Genomic DNA, 18,825 nt, shown 5'->3' on the forward strand with positions numbered 1-18,825 from the left:
AAGATTTACTCTCCTATACAAAAAAAACTATGTAATAAGTTTGGATTTTCTGGAATGAGAAGCTTCTAGAAATAATTATTAAAATGCTATTTTATGTGTGTTTATTACTGACTTCTAGATATGTCATATGGAGGATTTGGTACAAGTAAGGATACCATTCCCACAAATGCTGGGGCTGTGGTCACTGGAGCTATTAGTGGAGTCCTAGATATCAGCAGGTAAACCAAGACAGAAGGGGCAGAAGTTTGCCCAGAGGAGATATGTGTTCTGACTTCACGGCGGACCACCTGACCTGGATCAGCATAAGAACCATCAAAAGTATGCACAGGTTGAAGGCAAAAAGACCAAAATGGAAGCTCAACACAAAGGGCTTTACACACTCAAACAAATAAATTACAGTGTAAGGATTAATGGGCTAAAGCCATATCAAAAAATGGGATAAACATTCAGAGGAAGACATGATTGGTAAGGGTTTCATAGGTGTTAACCAGTGCTCTCTCAGTCCCGAAGCAGGTCTATACTGCAGAGAACCTAGAGTAAGAATAATTAAGGATGGCAATGTCTTGCAGGTGATCGTTCCCTTCCACTCAGAGAGAAAAAAAAAAAAAAAGAATGAAATGCAAAAAAATAAAAAAAAAATCTAAGCCGGGCATGGTGGTGCAGGCTTGTAATCGCAGTGCTTGGGAGTCTGGGGCAGGAGGATCATGCAGTTTCAAAACCAGCCTCAGCTACTTAGTGAGTCTCTCAGCAACTTAGTGAGATCCTGTTTCCAAATAAAATTTAAAATAGCTCTGGGAGTAGAGCGCAGTAGAAGGCCCCTGGGTTCCATCCCCAGTACTCCCCCCCACACACACAAAGTCTGATTTCCATGGGCAAACTAAAACTCCCTCCTGGCCCATGGTATGAGCATATTGTACATGGAATTCATCACATTTGCTCCAAAAGGAGTTTTCACTCACCTCTACACACAGGGTGTGGAATAAAATAAATCCTTGGGTGTGTGTGCACTATGAGATAGAGTTATGATGGGGTTTGTTGGGGCATGGCCCGGCACTAACCTCTGCAGTGAGCCAGACACTATTTACCTCTTGACTGGCTTGCCCAGTCTAACCCTGGGGCCCTGGGGCTGTGCTGTGACCCAAGACAGACTCCATGTGCCACCACCACTAATGCAAGCGCAGCACCAAACCCCAGAGAGGGATAAATAGAAATGTATATACTTTGCATTCTCTAGCTTGATCACCATCTTTATGCCGTTCAAAAATCGTAAAAAGAACTGGTAAGCATCATATTTGTATCAGAAAGCCAGGTGCGGTGGCGCACACTTGTAATCTCAACATTTGGGAGGCTGAGACAGGAGCATTGCAGGTTTGCAGCCAGCCTCAGTTACTTAGTGAGGCACTCCACAACTTACTGAGACTGTTTCAAAAACAAAGAAAAAATAGGGGTAGGAGTGTAGTTTGGAGGTAAAGTACCCTGGACTCTACCCCAGTACCACACACACACACACACACACACACACACACACACACACACACAGAGTTTTTATCAGCATATTACAGGTCCTAGGGAGTTGACAAAAACAACAACAACAACAACAACAACAACAACAACAACAACAACAACAACAAAAGAAAACAGTGACAGCTTCAGTCTTCCTCCCAAGGGGGGACTTGAATCATAGAAAACATAGTTCTCAGGGGAAAAGGAACAAGAGATGCTCGTGCTTCATTAGGACTTTTGACTTTAGATGACCCAAGACTGAGGTAAAGGTTGACTCCACCCCACCCACCAGCCAACCACACACACACACACATGCACACACACACACACACACACACACACACACGGAAAGACAGAGGTACTTTTGATATTTGGGGCTAATAAAATAACCATATTATATAAAGGAGGAATGTCTTCTTTTTTTCTCATAAGAAATCTAAAGGCTGTAGGGAGGAAAAAATAACTCACTGAAAGAAGGAAGAGGACTAACTCCAGGGCTCCTGGCTTCTAGTTCCAAACAGAACTTTCCAGATAGATTTTCAAATTCAAGGTGCATCCTCAGAGGCAGCAGAAATACTGTTCCCTGAAGAAGTTGCCTTGGGGGATATTAAAAGGTGTTAATAAAAGTTAAAAAAAAAAGAACACAATCAAATTCTGTAGTCAAGTTTAGGAAAATCTGGATGTAACAACATGCATAGATTTCTCCACAACATATTTCGTAGAACATTTTATATGTGAATGTGAATTGCTCGTTTCTAACAAAGAAACCCTGAACTAACCCTATCAATATCTATCTATCTATCTATCTATCTATCTATCATCTATCTATCTCTTATCTGTTACAGAGCATCTAGCACACCAGCATCCCACAGATCCAATATAGAATATGTCAACCTGGAGCCCTTGGATTGACATGTAAACTGTGTGCTAGGTCCTTCCCAGTTATATCCATAGGACCACCAAAGGCTGGGTCTAAAGGAGAGCCAATAAGATTCACTCTGATCTTTCAGTGATATGACAGTTACTAAAATACATGAAGACCTCTTCACACGTGTCTGCCCCTGCCCCAATTTATTAATCTTTTGTAGCTAACGGTGAGTTTGAAAGGGATTAGTGGGTGCATTCAAAACACAAGCATACCTTTACTATAGTTGTCCTCATCCACTGCTAGCAACATTTTGGAAGGTGATGACAGTGAGCCAAGCCTTAGAGCCATGCAACCCCTCACCTGGCTCTAATCCACACATAGGGCAGACAACTATGGGAACAAGGAGGTTTCCAAACAGGAAGGTTGTAGGTCAGTAATTAATGAGATACAGGCTTCCTCTTCAGCAAATTTGATTCATCAACTTTAGGTTGTAAGAGAAAGCAGGTGAAATTAAACTTCACCCGGGCATGGTGGTGCACGCTTGTAATCCCACCAATCAGGAGGCTGAGACTGGAGGATCATGGTTCACGGACAGCCTCAGCTATTTAGTGAGGCCCTTTGCAACTCAGTGAGACCCTGTTTTAAAATTAAAAATAAAAAATAGGGCAGGGGGGTGTAGCTCGAAGGTCGAATGCCCATGGATTTCATCTCAGACCTGGAAAGAAAGAAAGAAAGAAAGAAAGAAAGAAAGAAAGAAAGAAAGAAAGAAAGAAAGAAGAGAAAGAGAGGAAGGAAGAGAAAGAAAGAAATTAAACTTCAATCAACCTCCAAGACTGTTTTGAGCATTTACTTAGCATCTCAAGTGACAGTTTCTACTCCCTCTTTCTGATGAAAACATTTTTTATTATTTTAATGTAATTCCTGACATTTAAATATTCTAGAGGCAAATAAAAAGACATAAGGTGTTTGTTCTTTGTTTATAATGTCAAAAGAAAAGAAAGTTTTCATCTGTGAAATGGGGAAGAAGTGATAGAGGTAGAGAAATATGAACATATGAAAGATGAACAGAGCGCCGGCGTGGTGGTGCATGCTTGTCAGCCTAGAACTTGGGAGGCTGAGTCAGGAGCATTGCAGGTTTGTGGCTGGCCTCAACTACTTAGTGAGGCCCTCTGCAACTTAGTGAGACCCTGGTTCAAAATAAAGAAGAAAAAACAGGCTTGGAAGCTGGGCATGGTGGTGCACGCTTGTTATACCAGTATTTGGGAGGCTGAGACAGGAGGAACATGGTTGGAGGACAGCCTCAGCTACTTAGTGAGGTCCTCTGCAACTCAGTGAGACCCTATTTCAAAGTAAAAATAAAATATAGATCTGGGGGTGTTTCTCAGAGGTAGAGTGACCTGGGTTCCACCTCTAGCACTGAAAAAAACAAAAAAGGTTGCTTGGTATAGCTCAGAGGTAGAATGTTCCTGCGTTCAATCTACAGGACCTCAAAAAAAGAAAAAGATGAACAGAAATATACCAGATAGAGAAAGGCAAGGTGGTGATACACTGGGATAAGAAAAGCACTTGCAAAGGCACTGAGGCAGGAAATGTCTTGAATAGTTCAGAAATGTGGGAGATTTGACTTAAAGGGCATGGTATAAAGGGCAGAAATGGCGAGGGAAGCTGAAAACCTTATAGGATCCCAGTTGCCATCACAATTGGTTTGAACTTTAGTTGAGGGCTACCGATGAACATTTCTAAACATGGTAGAGTCATGTTTATTTATATAATGTGCTTTAGAAAGAAAATCTTAGGGGAAGCAGGGAAAATGCTTTGAAATAAAAGAGACCCTTGAGTAGACATTTACACAGATGGAGAGTCCAGGGAGGGCAGGTGTGTCCAAGGCAGAGCTGAGAGGCACTTCTGAGATGTAACCACAAGGTTCGGCAACTAACAGGATCGAGGGGGGTAGGGGGAAGAAAGTACTGCCAACAGCCCCTGAGTTTTTGGTACCAAAAATATGGTACCATCATTGAGAGATCTCAGCAATGCAGAAAACAGGATGAATCCAGAAAAATAGCTCAGAAAATATGTTTAGCCCAAGAAAATTCATTATAATGGGGTCAGGTAAGGCAAGGAGGAGAAATTATTTCCACATTCCTATAGAAGCTGCTATCTGAAAGACCAGGTATAGGCATAGGTTTTCATCTGTGGGCTTATTTGGTTTTAGCGATTATTCCTGAATTTGAGCAATCTCTGTGTTTACAACCCACGCCCATGGCCCTGATTGGACCAGAAATTATCATAAAATATATTGGGCAGGATGATGGATGAGTCACTTCATGTCAAAGTGCCTTTCCAATCAGCAGCTACATAGAGAAGCTTCCTGGTACCCGAGGTCATGGTGCAGATACAGGAAAGGAAGAGAGATAAGTCTCTGGCTCCACCCAGCACACCTATTTTGAGTAGAGCCCATCAAGTACAAATAGAGGAAACCTGCTCTTCCCAGTCCAGGCCTGACTGCTCCATTGCCTCGCACTGGTGAAGACATGAAGTCCACTGTAAGTGAAGTTTTGTCCTTTTGAACTTATTACCAAATAATTGCCTGTTGATAATCTGAACTAAAAGAGTCTGCTTCTCCTAGAAATAAGAACAGCAATAAGTTTCTATGATGAAAAACTTTGGGAAAAAAAAGGTTTTCTTTCCTTTTCATGGACTCATGGCATTTATAAGCATTTCTGTAGAGGAGGATAATTATATATAATTAGACAGATACCTAGGCATGTTATACCAATATATCCTTAATAAAATTAGTTTCCAAGTCACCTGATTCAGGTTTCTAGCCAGGGCTGGCAGTTCCTAAGCCCTGAAAGTGCCTGATTCTTCCTTTCCTTGGATTCTTCCTCTGAGCATGTTCAGGCCAGATAAAAGCTTATTCTCAAAGAAATGGGTTAGACTTAAGTGTCCCATTATTTGCCATGAAATTAATCTCTCTATATAAAAGCTGTACCTTGGGTCTTCTGACAATGCCTGTTTCTTTGAAAAAACATTTGAAGCATGAAGCTGCTGCTAGATCTCACCTGTAGCTGCAGACAAAAGCCTGAGAGTGTAGAAGCAGATCTCAAATTTCTGCTAAAGAGATTAGCAGTCCTGAGTTTCTTAGAATGAGATGCCAAGGGGCTAAAATCAGATGAATATTTTCATGTTTCAATATACCGTGCAACAGACTCTGCTTAATAATGCAATTTCTAGTGTAAAATAATTGTCTAGATATAAATACTCTTCAGTGCAGCAGGGATTAGAATAGAGGGAGGGTCCCAGATCTGGGTCAAAAGATCTGATTTCTCACCTAGTTCTACCATGAGCACAACGTAGGACTTTAGCCAAGTCCTTCAGCTCAGTTTTCTCATCTGTGAAAAGATGACAATGTACTAAGTATTCCCTAAAACTTCTCCTACTTCTGACTTTTTAGAAGGCTAATTTTTAACTCAATCTGAACAAGAAAATGATAAAAACTTTTTTTAACTAACATGAAAAATAACAAAAGAGTAGTTCAACTATCTCAGGTCAGACAGGCAAATTAACTTGTATTTATTCAGGTGTGATCTTTTTTCAGGAATCATAACCAGTTTCATACCATTATGCTGTTATTTTAAATTTTAGTATTCATCTACTTTTGCACAAGGTCTACATCCAAAATACTAAAACTATGCATTATACTATTTCATTACCTACAATTTTATATTATTATTAAAACTTTCTGTGGCTAAACAAAAGGTAAAGATTAGAGAGCCTGGCATGGTGATGCATGCTTGTAATCCCAGTACTTGGGAGGCTGAGACAGGAGGATTGCAGGTTCACAACCAGCCTCAGCTACTCAGCAAAGCCCTCGGAAACTTAGTGAGACCTTGTTTCAAAATAAAGAATAAAATAGTATTGGGGGTGTCTCTTGGAGGTCTAATGCCCCTGGGTTCCATCGCTAGTACCCAAAAAAATAATAAATGAATAAAAAACAAAATAGAGCTCATTCAACTCATTGGTGAAATTAGTAGGTATCTTTTATGAGCTTGGATAGAAAGAAAGAGAACAGAGCATCATTTTGCCATGTCACCGGGGCCTATTTGTGATTTCAGATGATCTTCATTGGGCTTCTTGGACTCTTCGTAGCTTCTGGTTTTGCTGACTATGTAAGTCTCATTTCTTAAAAATGTGTTATCAAAATGCATTTGCAAAGACATATGGTATTAAATCATTCTTAATTTCTTATAAACTTAAGAACATCAACGTCAATGATTCTGGCAACACAGCTGGCAGCGGACAGCAGACAGTGAGTGTCAACAACGCCCATAAGGTGGCCAATGTGGACAACAACAATGGCTGGGACTCCTGGAATTCCATCTGGGATTATGAAAATGTAGGTAACCAGCATGCAGTTCCCATTCCTCAAAACTATTATGTCTATTATAGCAAACAATAATAATAATGATGATGATGATTACATGTCAGATAGCTATAAGAAGTTAAAAATAAATTCTAATTAGAAGCAAAATATGTTATAATAGTTATAAGTCAAGGTGCCTGTTTTGTTCACCCACTTTTACTCTCTCAATATAACTATTACTAATAAGTGTTGCATAATCAGTTAAAATTCAACCCAATAAGCAGTTATTGGGAATATGTTCAAAAAATTGCAGGTATATGACAAATATAATCATCTGTTGGTCTGACCTGCAGATGCCCTCAATAATGATGAAATACCAGTATGATATTTTGTCTTCAGTTCCTTCTAAAAAGACAGAAATTGACATTTTACCTGTAACTCAAAAGGAACAAAGGAATGTAAATGACAATATTAATTGATAAAAGATGGGGGGGCACTTGACACTAGTTAGGAGACCTGACCCTCCAATTACCAGCTCTGTATTTACAAACTACTTTTAAAAGGCAGACTCTAGCCAGGCTTTGTGGCACAAGCCTATAATCCCAATACTTGGGAGGCTGAGACAGGAGGATCACAGGTTCAAGGACAGCCTCAGCAACTTAGTGAGACACCGTATTAAAAAAAAAAAGGGCTGGGCGTATAGGTTGGAGGTAGAATGCCCCTGCATTTAATCCTCAGTACAAAACCAACCAACCAAACAAACAAACAATAAAAAAGCCTGTGGTCCATCCTTACAAATGTTAGCAATAGATGTTAAATGATAGGTAACTCCAGACCCAGGCCTCTAGCCCCAGCTCATTGCAACCTTGGGGTTCCATTTCCATCCGCTGGTGGAACTGACTTCTGATGAGAAAGCTCCTTGGAGAACACGCACCTCACTACCCACTATCGACCTCTTTAACAGGGCTTCGCTGCAACCAGACTCTTTGTCAAGAAGTCATGCATCGTGCACAAAATGAACAAGGATGTCATGCCCTCCATTCAAGCCCTTGATGCACTGGTCAAGGAAAAGAAGGTAAGATAAAAGTCTTCTTATTTTTGGTAGGACTAGGTCTTATTAACACTAGTAAATAAAGCGGGTCACGGCCACTCCCTGCTGACCGCCGTATGTAGTAGTGTAGAGCACAAAGGGGGGAGAATAATTGCTCATTGAGAGAAGGCATCTTGCACCACATCAAATACTGTGGCTCACACTTACCTCTGCAGGGCTGAGAAGAGCATCTGGTAACTGTTAGAGAAGGAAAGCTCTGGTCACATCAATGCAAGCCCTCAGGACAGGACATTCTCCTACAAGACTTGATTAGGGTATTCAGATTTAGCAAATAAAAATAAAAGCTACCTAGTTAAGAAAATTTCATATAATGAATAATTTTCAGTATAACTATGTCTTATATAATATTTGAAATACATGTACCAAAAATTGATTTCTTGTGTATCTGAAATTTTTAAAAATTTTTATTGGTGCATTATATTCATACATCATATTGAGGTAAAAAAAACTTGTGTGTACAGACATGTACACATCACTGATTTAACCCCTACCCAATTCCTACCCCATTCCCTCCCTGTCCCTCCTCCCCTTGCTTGGCTTAGTGGTTGACTTCGATATGTTTAAGTACATTGTGTGTTTTAGAAAATTCCCTTCTTCCCCCCTCCCATCCCCTCATTTAGGTTGTCTTGTTTGCTCCTCTATAAGATTTCCCTTTACATCTAGAGTTCCTCCTATGACCCATTTCTCCTTGGCTTTCACATATTAGGGACAGCATTTGATTTCTTATTTTTTATGACTGACTAATCTCACTTAGCATAATGTCCTCCAGTTCCATCTGTCCATCTGTATCTGAAATTTAAAAGTAACTAGGGATCCTACATTTTATCTGGCAACCATAATTAAGGTAGAAGAAAAGGGGGAATCTGTGAGTCTTTTTTCTTAGTTGTTTGCCTGCATTTCTATTCCTATCAGCCTTCTGCACCTACATTTCGACAAACCACTGGCTTTGGCACTTATTCTTTCTCTTTCTCCGCATTCAGCTTCAGGGCAAAGGACCAGGGGGACCACCTCCCAAGGGCCTGATGTATTCAATTAACCCTGAACAAGTTGATGACCTGAGCCAGTTTGGAAAAAACATTGCTGGCATGTGCCAGGGGATGCCGACATACCTGGCTGATGAGGTTCAAGGTGAGTATCTGCCCCACTGTACACTCCAAGCTGGTCCCGGCATCACCATCAGTCTCTCGCAAGCATGTCCACAGAGGCACTGGTCACATGGGGAATAGTCATGGAGACCCTTCTGGTGCTTCCTTTGTGCTAGACACTGTGCTCTGTGCTTTAATGTGCTAGGTTGTTTGCTCCTCACCGTGATCACATATCACGGGTTCAATTGTTAGGCCCGTTTTATGGATGAAGAATCTAAGGTGTAGAGGGGATGCAAAGCCCTTGCTTGCTTCAGTCGCAAGCATTTTGGCTCTAGATTCTGTGCTCTTAAAACTTTAGAGAGTACTGCCTTTTAGGGGTAAGTCTAGGAAAACCTCCAATCATATTCAAAAGAATGTATGAATGGCTAAATGAAGGGGGAATGCCAATAGAATCTACTGACTCTCTAGAGCTCAAACAATAACTTCTGAACATTAAAAAAAAAAAACCTTATACCAGTGAATCTAGCCCAACAACAAGCTCTCCAGATCTCTGAACTGAGTGGCTTTATCTTGATAGATAGGCAGGTAGGTAGATAGATGCAAACAGATAGATTAGATAGATCTTAAAATTAGAACATAGCTTGGCAATTGTGTGACACTCCCCGACCATAGAGTCTGTGACTAGTAATTGATGTAAACTTTTCTTTTTATCAGGAGAAAACCTTCCCCTTTTCTCAGAAAAGTGCTACAGTGCTAATATACTCTGGATTCTGAACATTTCCTTTTGTGGAAGTAGAGTGGAGTACTGAAAAAAACTAAAGCCACTATGGAGTTTGTCATCAGAGTATGCTATGTAGAAAAATTGGGTTCTTTGTGTGCATATATGAATGTATTGCTTTGAATGTTTACTATAAGGTATAATTATACTGCACCAATAAAATTCTCAAAAAATAAAGAAAAAAGAAAGATGTGAGTCCGAATGATTTTTATCATGTCCTTCTGAAAATGGTTCTGCTGGTAATGTTTGGTTTCCTTAAGGCTCACTATTTAGTGCTGAATTCAGTTTCTACTAACATTCTTTGGTTTCTATGTAGAATACACCAGATTATGAGTGCAGTGTGGGGGTGGAAAGTTGTTGAAGAGCATTAGACCCAACTGTAAGCCAACATTCAAGACCTGGCCCCTATAAAGAACCCCTTTAGAGGCTTCATATACTGCTAACCGCAGCCCTGGGAATGGCTCCAGGACCATCCTGCTGCTCTGAAGGCTGCTGTATTGATGGTGTGCAAAGTAATGTTTCAGATCAGCAAGGACAGAAATCCAGTCAAAGTAGCCCACCCCAGAAAGAGAGGTTTAATTAAAGGATATAGAAGTATCTAAAGTCTTCAGCAGGGAAGAAAGATCTCAGAGAATACAAGATTTCAAAGTCAAGGTAAGGGGCTGGATATCAAAAACATTGAAACTGAGAACTTTTTTGACCCAGGACTATTTCTTTCTCTCTCTCTCTCTCTCTCTCTCTCTCTCTCTCTCTCTCTCTCTCTCTCTCTCTCTCTCTCTCTCTCTCTCGTCCTGTGTTTCTAAATTCTACTTCCTTCTTTTTGCCATCTTGCAGATTTCTGTTTCTTGCTCACAGTAGAGGACAGCTAAATCAAAGTCTCAGCTGCATCCTCCATGTTCTCATCTCTTTCTAGTTCAAGGGATAATGCCTAATGTTGAATCCCAATTCTATTTTTTCTTGCCTCTGTTTGGCTCAAAGGCCCATGCCCTTCATTCACTGATGGTATGGAGCGTGAATTCACATGGTTCCTACACAGTACATGGGTCTCCAGCAGGGGAGAAAGGCCTCAGAGAATACAAGATTCCAAACGTTGTGAAAGCATAGTTCATTTTTAAAAGTTGTTCCAAACATACATTTTTAAACCCTTGATGCCTTAAGAGAAATCCATTCCCCTGTCTGTAGGTAAGTTATCCCTGTATAACCCCAGCAAACAAAACTAAAAAGTTGATTCCCAGTGGTTGGGAAAAATACCAGTATTTATTGGTTCTTAATGTGAAGTTATAATTTTCTTCATCCTGATGTAGTTTAATTTCTATTCACATGAAACGTACTCACCCAGGTTAGTGGTGTTTCTAAAATTTTCTGAAGCCATGAAATATAAATCTTTCAAGGGTCATAGACTTATAATTTCCCTTGCCATACGTGAAAAAGAAATAGAACTGTGATTCATAAACTGTGTATAATGTTATGTACCCAACTTTTTGGAACTAGTGAATCCCATGTTTTATGTAAAAATTAGTAATTATTTCAGGATAAAAATTAAATTCATAGAGAAAATATAAAAATTCTAGATTTTATACACCTAACAAAATATATGAAGGAACAATATAAGAATTGCAAGGAAAATTACCTTCACAATTTAAGTTGAGATTTTAACATATATCCTTCTATAACTTATATAGGAAGCAGTTAAGAATATAAAAAATTAGAGACCCCTGGAGAAACCAGGCCCAGTAAGACGCTGGGTTCTGGGCGGGGGTCGCGGGGGGGGGGGCACGGCAGATGGGGCCCGGGTCGCGGGACTCTGGGCCCCAGGCCGAACTGCGAGTAGCACGCCAGGCCCCTGGAGAAACCGGGCCCAGTAAGACGCTGGGTTCTGGGCGGGGGTCGCACGGGCGCACAAAAGCCGGGGCCCGGGTCGCGGGACCCTGGGCTCCTGGCTGAACTGCGCGTAGCACGCCAGACCCCTGGAGAAACCGGGCCCAGTAAGACGCTGGGTTCTGGGCGGGGGTCGCGGGCGGGCACGCCAGATGGGGCCCGGGTCGCGGGACTCTGGGCCCTAGGCCGAACTGCACATAGCACGCCAGACCCCTGGAGAAACCGGGCCCAGAACAGAAAAAGATAAAGAAAAATATCGGAGAGGAGGTAAGAAAGCCATTATGGATGCCAGGACACTGGAGATGCAGACAAAACTTATCTAAATGCACTGGAACTTATGGAAAAATTCGCCGTGAAAGAGGACTGCTATTTCTCTATATTGTTAAGAATCTCAGACATCACATATAAGGAGAGAGTTTAGCAGAGACCAAAGAGAAATGCGGTGTTGAAAGAGTTCTCCGTGATGGTGGTGGAGACTTGTATTCAGGCGAAGCAGAAACCGGATCTTACCAACTTTATTTTTTTGGAGAAATTACACCAAATGTCGAATGCTACCATCACGCATGCTTAGGAACACTGGACAACATTCAGAGTGGAAAAAGAGCCTGGGAAGGATTTGAAACAGTGGAGGCAGTGGCAATGCCAGTGGCCAATATTCGGGGGAGGCAGAGATCTGATATATTACAACTGGAACCTTTGAAATAATAACCACAGAGACAGTGATCGGAACCTGCTGAGGGGTTAGGCGGGCGCCGGGGCCAGTGGCCGACATCAGAGCTTGCTGTGAGGCAAGGCCAACTACTGAGGCCTCCGTGGCCGGGATTGGAACCTGCAGAGGGGTTAGACCGATGCTGGGGCCAGCGAGGCCGGCATTGGAGCCTGCCATGAGGCAAGGCTTGTGCTAGGGCCTCCGAGGTCGGGTCCGGAACTTGCTGAGGGGTTAGGCCGATGCTGGGATCAGCGAGGCCGGCATCGGAGCCTGCCGTGAGGCAAGGCCAGTGTTGGGACCCCCGAGGACGGGACTGGAGCCTGCTGAGGGGTTAGGCCAGTGCTGGGGGCAGCGAGGCTGGCATCAGAGCCTGCCATGAGGCAAGGCCGGTACTGGGGCCTCGAGGTCAGGATAAGAGCCTGCCGAGGGGTTAGGCCAGTGCTGGGGCCGGTGAGGCCGGCATCGGAGCCTGCCTTGAGGCATGACCAGTGCTGGGGCCTCCGAGAACGGGATCGGAGCCTGCCAAGGGGTTAGGCCGGTGCTGGGGCCAGTGAGGCCGGCATTGGAGCCTGCTTTGAGGCAAGGCTGGTACTGGGGCCTCCGAGGCCAGGATAAGAGCCTGCCGAGGGGTTAGGGCGGTGCTGGAGCCAGTGAGGCCGGCATCAGAGCCTGCCGTGAGGCATGACCAGTGCTGGGGCCTCCGAGGCCGGGATTGGAGCCTGCCGAGGGGTTAGGCTGGTGCTGGGGCCAGTGAGGCCGGCATCGGAGCCTGCCTTGAGGCAAGGCCGGTACTGGGGCCTCGAGGCCAGGATAAGAGCTTGCCGAGGGGTTAAGCCGGAGCTGGGGCCAGTGAGGCCGGCATCGGAGCCTGCCGTGAGGCAAGGCCGGTACTGGGGCCTCCTAGGCCAGGATAAGAGCCTGCCGAGGGGTTAGGCCGGTGCTGGGGCCAGCAAGGCCGGCATCAGAGCCTGCGGTGAGGCAAGGCCGGTACTGGGGCCTCCGAGGCCAGGATAAGAGCCTGCCGAGGGGTTAGGCTGGTGCTGGGGCCAGCGAGGATGGCATCGGAGCCTGCCGTGAGGCATGACCAGTGCTGGGGCCTCCGAGGCCGGGATCGGAGCCTGCCGAGGGGTTAGGCTGCTGCTGGGGCCAGTGAGGCCGGCATCAGAGCCTGCGTTGAGGCAAGGCCGGTACTGGGGCCTCGAGGCCAGGATAAGAGCCTGCCGAGGGGTTAGGCTGGTGCTGGGGCCAGCGAGGCCGGCATCGGAGCCTGCCGTGAGGCATGACCAGTGCTGGGGTCTCCGAGGCCAGGATAAGAGTCTGCCGAGGGGTTAGGCCGGTGCTGGGGCCAGCGAGGCTGGCATCGGAGCCTGCCTTGATGCATGACCAGTGCTGGGGCCTCCAAATCCGGGATCGGAGCCTGCCAAGGGGTTAGGCCGGTGCTGGGGCCAGCGAGGCCAGCATCGGAGCCTGCCTTGAGGCAAGGCCGGTACTGGGGCCTCTGAGGCCAGGATAAGAGCCTGCCGAGGGGTTAGGCCGGTGCTGGGGCCAGCGAGGACGGCATCGGAGCCTGCCGTGAGGCATGACCAGTGCTGGGGCCTCCGAGGCCGGGATCGGAGCCTGCCGAGGGGTTAGGCCGCTGCTGGGGCCAGTGAGGCCAGCATAGGAGCCTGCCGTGAGGCAAGGCCGGTACTGGGGCCTCGAGGCCAGGATAAGAGCCTGCCGAGGGGTTAGGCCGGTGCTGGGGCCTCCGAGGCCGGGATTGGAGCCTGCCGAGGGGTTAGGCTGGTGCTGGGGCCAACGAGGCCGGCATTGGAGCCTGCCGAGGGGTTAGGCCGGTGCTGGAGCCAGCGAGGCCGGGATTGGAATCCTGCCAAGGGGTTAGACCGGTGCCGGGGCCAATGGCCAGCATCAGAGCCTGGCATGAAGCAAGTTCACTCCTGCGGCCTCCAAGGCCGGGACCAAAGCCAGCTTAGGGGTTAGACTGGTTCAGGGGCCAGCGAGACCAGAACTGGGGCCTCCCTTGAGGCAAGGCCGCTGCTTGAGCCAGCGAGGTCTGGATCAGTCCACTGAGTAGCCAGACCACTACTGGGACCATCAAGAGTGGGATTGGTACTTGCAACGCAGCATGCACAGAGAAATATCGCAGAAAATATAAATCAGACGCTTCTCTTAATCAGCAATAACTAGGAGGAAAAGGGCAACAGGAAGAGGTTGAGCTATAGAAAGGGCCCTATAGTGAAGCAACTAATGTGACCAATCAGAGGGTATGTAATACTGGAGGACGGAGCCTCTTTAAAACGCAGGAGGTAAGCCGGGCGTGGTGGCGCACGCTTGTAATCCCCGCGCTTGGGAGGCAGAGACAGGAGGATCGCGCAGGTTCGAAGCCAGCCACGCGCGCTGGCTTAGGAGACCCTGTTTCCAAATAAAAAAATGTAAAAATAGGTCTTGGAGTGTAGCCCAGAGGTAGAAGGGCTTCCAGGAACCCCAGTACCACCAAAAAAATAAAAATAAAAATAAAATAAAATAAAATAAAACGCAGGAGGTACATAAACAAATGTATCAAAGTAAATCACCAAAGAAGTGTGGGATGGAGGGAGGGGGAGGGAATGGGATGGGGGCTGGAGGAGGGCTAATTGGATGATGTGTGCTTGTATATCCTCTCAAGTCTTATACTCCAATGTGATTGATATATGACTACAATGCACCAATTTAAAAAATAAATTAATTTAAAAAAAGAATATAAAAAATTAAGCATAATTAATAAGCTTATTTTAATGTACATACACAGAATGCTATAGGATACAAATTCTTTTTACACATGTAGAGGACAATTATACAGCTCACATGTGAGGTATAAACCAATTCTTAAAAGATCTTAACTTAGTAATAAAACACTAAAGAAAGAAATTGATAAAGACCTTGGAAGATGGAAAGATCTCCCTTGCTCTTGGATAGGTAGAATAAATACCATCAAAATGGCCATTCTACCAAAACCGATCAATGCAAACCTCTCTCAAAATACCAGTGTCATTTATCATAGACCTAGGAAAATCAGTCATAAATTTTATGTGGAAAAACAAAAGACCCAAAAGAGTCAAAGCAATTCTCAGCAATAGGAATCATGCAGGAAGCCGGGCGTGGTGGCGCACGCTTGTAATCCCCGTGCTTGGGAGGCAGAGACAGGAGGATCGCACAGGTTCAAAGCTAGCCTCACTGGCTTAAGAAACCCTGTTTCCTGTGATAGAGATCTAATATCTAGAATATACAAAGAACTTTAAAAACTTTACAATAAACAAACAAATAACTCAATCAAGAAATGGGAAGCTGAATTGAATAGACACTTTGCAAAAGAAGAGATATAAATGGCCAACAGATACCTGTCAAAATGTTCAACATCGTTAGCAATCAGGGAGATGCAAAGCAAAACTACACTGAGATTCCATCTAACCCCAATCAGGATGGCAATTATAAGTCAAATAACAATAAACCTTGGCAAGGATGTGGGGAAATAAGAACTCTTCTACACTGTTGTTGGGATTGCGAACTAGTACACCTGCTATGGAGATCAGTGTGGAGAGTCCTTAGAAAACTGGGAATGGACCCACTATAGGATCCAGCTATACCACTCCTAGGTATCTTTCCAAAGGGGTTTAAACCAGAGAACTACAGTAATATATGCATACTCATGTTCAAAGCAGCACAATTCGCAATAGCCAAAATATGGGACCAAACTAAGTGTTCATCAACAGATGAATGGATTGCTAAATTATGGGAAATACATATAATGGAGTTCTACTCAGCAATAAATAATAAAATCATGTCATTCACAAGAAGATGGAAAGACCTGGAGAACATTATGTTAAGTGACATTAGCCAAGCACAGAAAGAGAAGGGACATATGTTTTCTCTAATATGCTCAAGCTAAGGAGTATTGAGGATACCAGAGGGACTCCAGATAATGGAGGGGAAACCTCAGTGAAGCCAGAGGGAAGGGTAGGGGAGGAAGAAGGCCGAGGCTTATTAATGGAAAAGCTACATTCAAATATGCGTATACATGTGAATATAACATTGTTAACCTGGACACTCAGTATGGGGAGGGAGGGAAAAGGGGAAGCAGGGAGGGGGGAGGGCACCAAGTCAACATGATCCACATTATGATGTGAGACTATAGTGCATCAATAAAAAATAAAATAAAAAATAAATTGAGTTGACCTACTCTTTCACATATATTGAAATAAAGTTGTCATCTTATTAATATCTTACTGTATATGGCATCCACATGTAGCTTAGTCTACTTTATTATTCTTATTATTGCTCACTTTATTTTTAGTTAGTTGACATAAGATTTGTCAACTTTATGCTTTTTCAAATAAACAGATTTTGACTTTGTTGAACCTTACCATTGTACATTTGTTTTCCATTTAATTTTTTCTTATATTTTTAATAAAATATCCTTTTTTTTGCTTGTTTAGGATATATTTTCTCCTCATTTAAAAAGCTGAAGGTCACCTGGCGTGGTGGTGCACGCTTCGAATCTCCGTGCTTGGGAGGCTGAGGCAGGAAGATCACACAGGTTCAAAGCCAGCATCAGCTACTTAGTGAGGCTCTCAGCAACTTAGTGAGGGGTTTATTTATTTATTTATTTATTCATTTATTTGTTTATTTTTGGTGGTACTGGGGTTCCTGGAAGCCCTTCTACCTCTGGGCTACATTCCCAGACCTATTTTATACTTTTTTATTTTTGGAAACAGGGTCTCTTAAGCCAGCGCGGCTGGCTTTGAAACTGTGCGATCCTCCTGTCTCTGCCTACCAAGCACAGGGATTACAAGCGTACGCCACCACGCCTGGCTAGTGAGGTGTTGATGTCCACTACACATTGGTATAGATGCTACATATAAGGTTTTATATTATATGCAGTGCCTTCATTATTTCACAATTATAAATGTATTCTACTTTTAATCAGGATTTTTCTTTATCTCTTATGTTCTTATGTTGCTTAATAAAAGTATGTTACTGCCAGGTGTGGTGGCACACCCTTGTAATCCCAGCATTCAGAAGGCTGAGACAGGAGGATCGCGGTTCGCAGACAGCCTCAGCTACTTAGTGAGGCCCTTCGCAACTAAGTGAGATCCTGTTTCAAAAATAAAAAAGACTAAAAAAATAGGATTAGGAGTGTAGCTCGGAGGTACAATGTCTCTCAATTTTATCCCTATTACCTAATTTCAACACTAATGAATTTATTTTGTTTTGGTTGGAATATTTACTCTATATGAATTAAATTGAGGTCCGAAAAATGTATCTTTTATGATGCCAATGAGTTAAATTTTTTCACAGTTGTTTGTGCTTTTATTAGTGCATTATAGCCTCACATCATAATGTAAGTCATGTAGACAATGACATGCGTGCACACAGCACATGGTACTCCCCCACCTCTTCACTTTCCTCCCTCCCAATGAAGAGTACCCAGATTGACATTGGTATATTCACATGTATACACATAGTTGATGGCAGTACTTCCATTAATAAACCTCAGTCTTCCTCCTCTCCAGGCTTTAGACCTCCTCCCTGGCTCCAATGAGGTTTTTCCTCCATTATCTGGAGTCTCTCTGGCATCCCAATTACTTCCTATTTTGCACATAGCAGAAAAAATGTCTCTTCTCTTTCTGTGCTTGGCTAATCTCACTTAACATAATGTTCCCCAGGTCTTTCCATCTTCTTGTGAATGACATGATTTTGTTCTTCATTGATGATTAGAATTCTACTGTGTGTATTTCCCATAATTTTGCAATTCATTCATCTACTGATGAACACCGAGGATGGTTCCATATTTTGGCTATTTTGAACTGTGCTGCTATGAACATGAGTATGCCTATGTTACTGTAGTCCTAGGTCTTGGAGTCAAAAGAGTTCCCAGCTTTCAATGTTTTTGATATGCAGCTCCTCTTTATCTTGACCTTGGATTACTTTAGATCCTCCTAAATTCCTTTAATTAAGCCTCTCTTTCTGGGGTGGGCTACTTTGACTGGATTTCTGTCCTTGCTGATCTGAAACATTACTTTGCACACCACCAATACAACAGCCTTCAGAGCAGCAGGATGGTCTTGGAGCCATTCCCAGGGCTGCGGTTAGCAGTATATGAAGTCTCTAAAGGGGTTCTTTATAGGGGCCAGGTCTTGAATGTCGGCTTACAGTTGGGTCTAATGCTCTCCAACAACTTTCCGCCCCCACACTGCACTCATAATCTGGTGTATTCTACATAGAAACCAAAGAATGTTAGTAGAAACTGAATTCAGCACTAAATAGTGAGCCTTAAAGAAACCAAACATTACCAGCAGAAACATTTTCAGAAGGACATGATACAAATCATTCAAAACCATATTCTTCTTTCTTTCTTGAGAATTTTATTGGTGCAGTATAATTATACCTTATAGTAAATATCCAAAGTGATACATTCATATATCTGCACAAAGAACCCAATTTTTCTACATAGCATATTCTGATGACAAACTCCATAGTGGCTTTAATTTTTT

The 18,825-nt window shown here is 43.5% G+C and overlaps 1 protein-coding gene across 1 annotated transcript; it reads left to right on the forward strand.

Moving 5' to 3' along the window:
• Positions 1-4,902: 4,902 nt before the first annotated feature.
• On the forward strand, positions 4,903-10,577 carry LOC308273998 (gastrokine-1-like; the record flags this gene model as incomplete). Its single annotated transcript, XM_080711384.1, has 6 exons — positions 4,903-4,914; positions 6,487-6,540; positions 6,630-6,767; positions 7,699-7,809; positions 8,826-8,973; positions 10,543-10,577. The coding sequence occupies 6 exons, from the start codon at positions 4,903-4,905 to the stop codon at positions 10,575-10,577; spliced, it is 498 nt and encodes a 165-aa protein (XP_080567510.1).
• Positions 10,578-18,825: the final 8,248 nt, after the last annotated feature.

The sequence above is a fragment of the Muscardinus avellanarius genome (genome assembly GCF_963383645.1).
Source record: "Muscardinus avellanarius genome assembly, chromosome: 15".
NCBI classification, from domain to species: Eukaryota; Metazoa; Chordata; class Mammalia; order Rodentia; family Gliridae; genus Muscardinus; species Muscardinus avellanarius.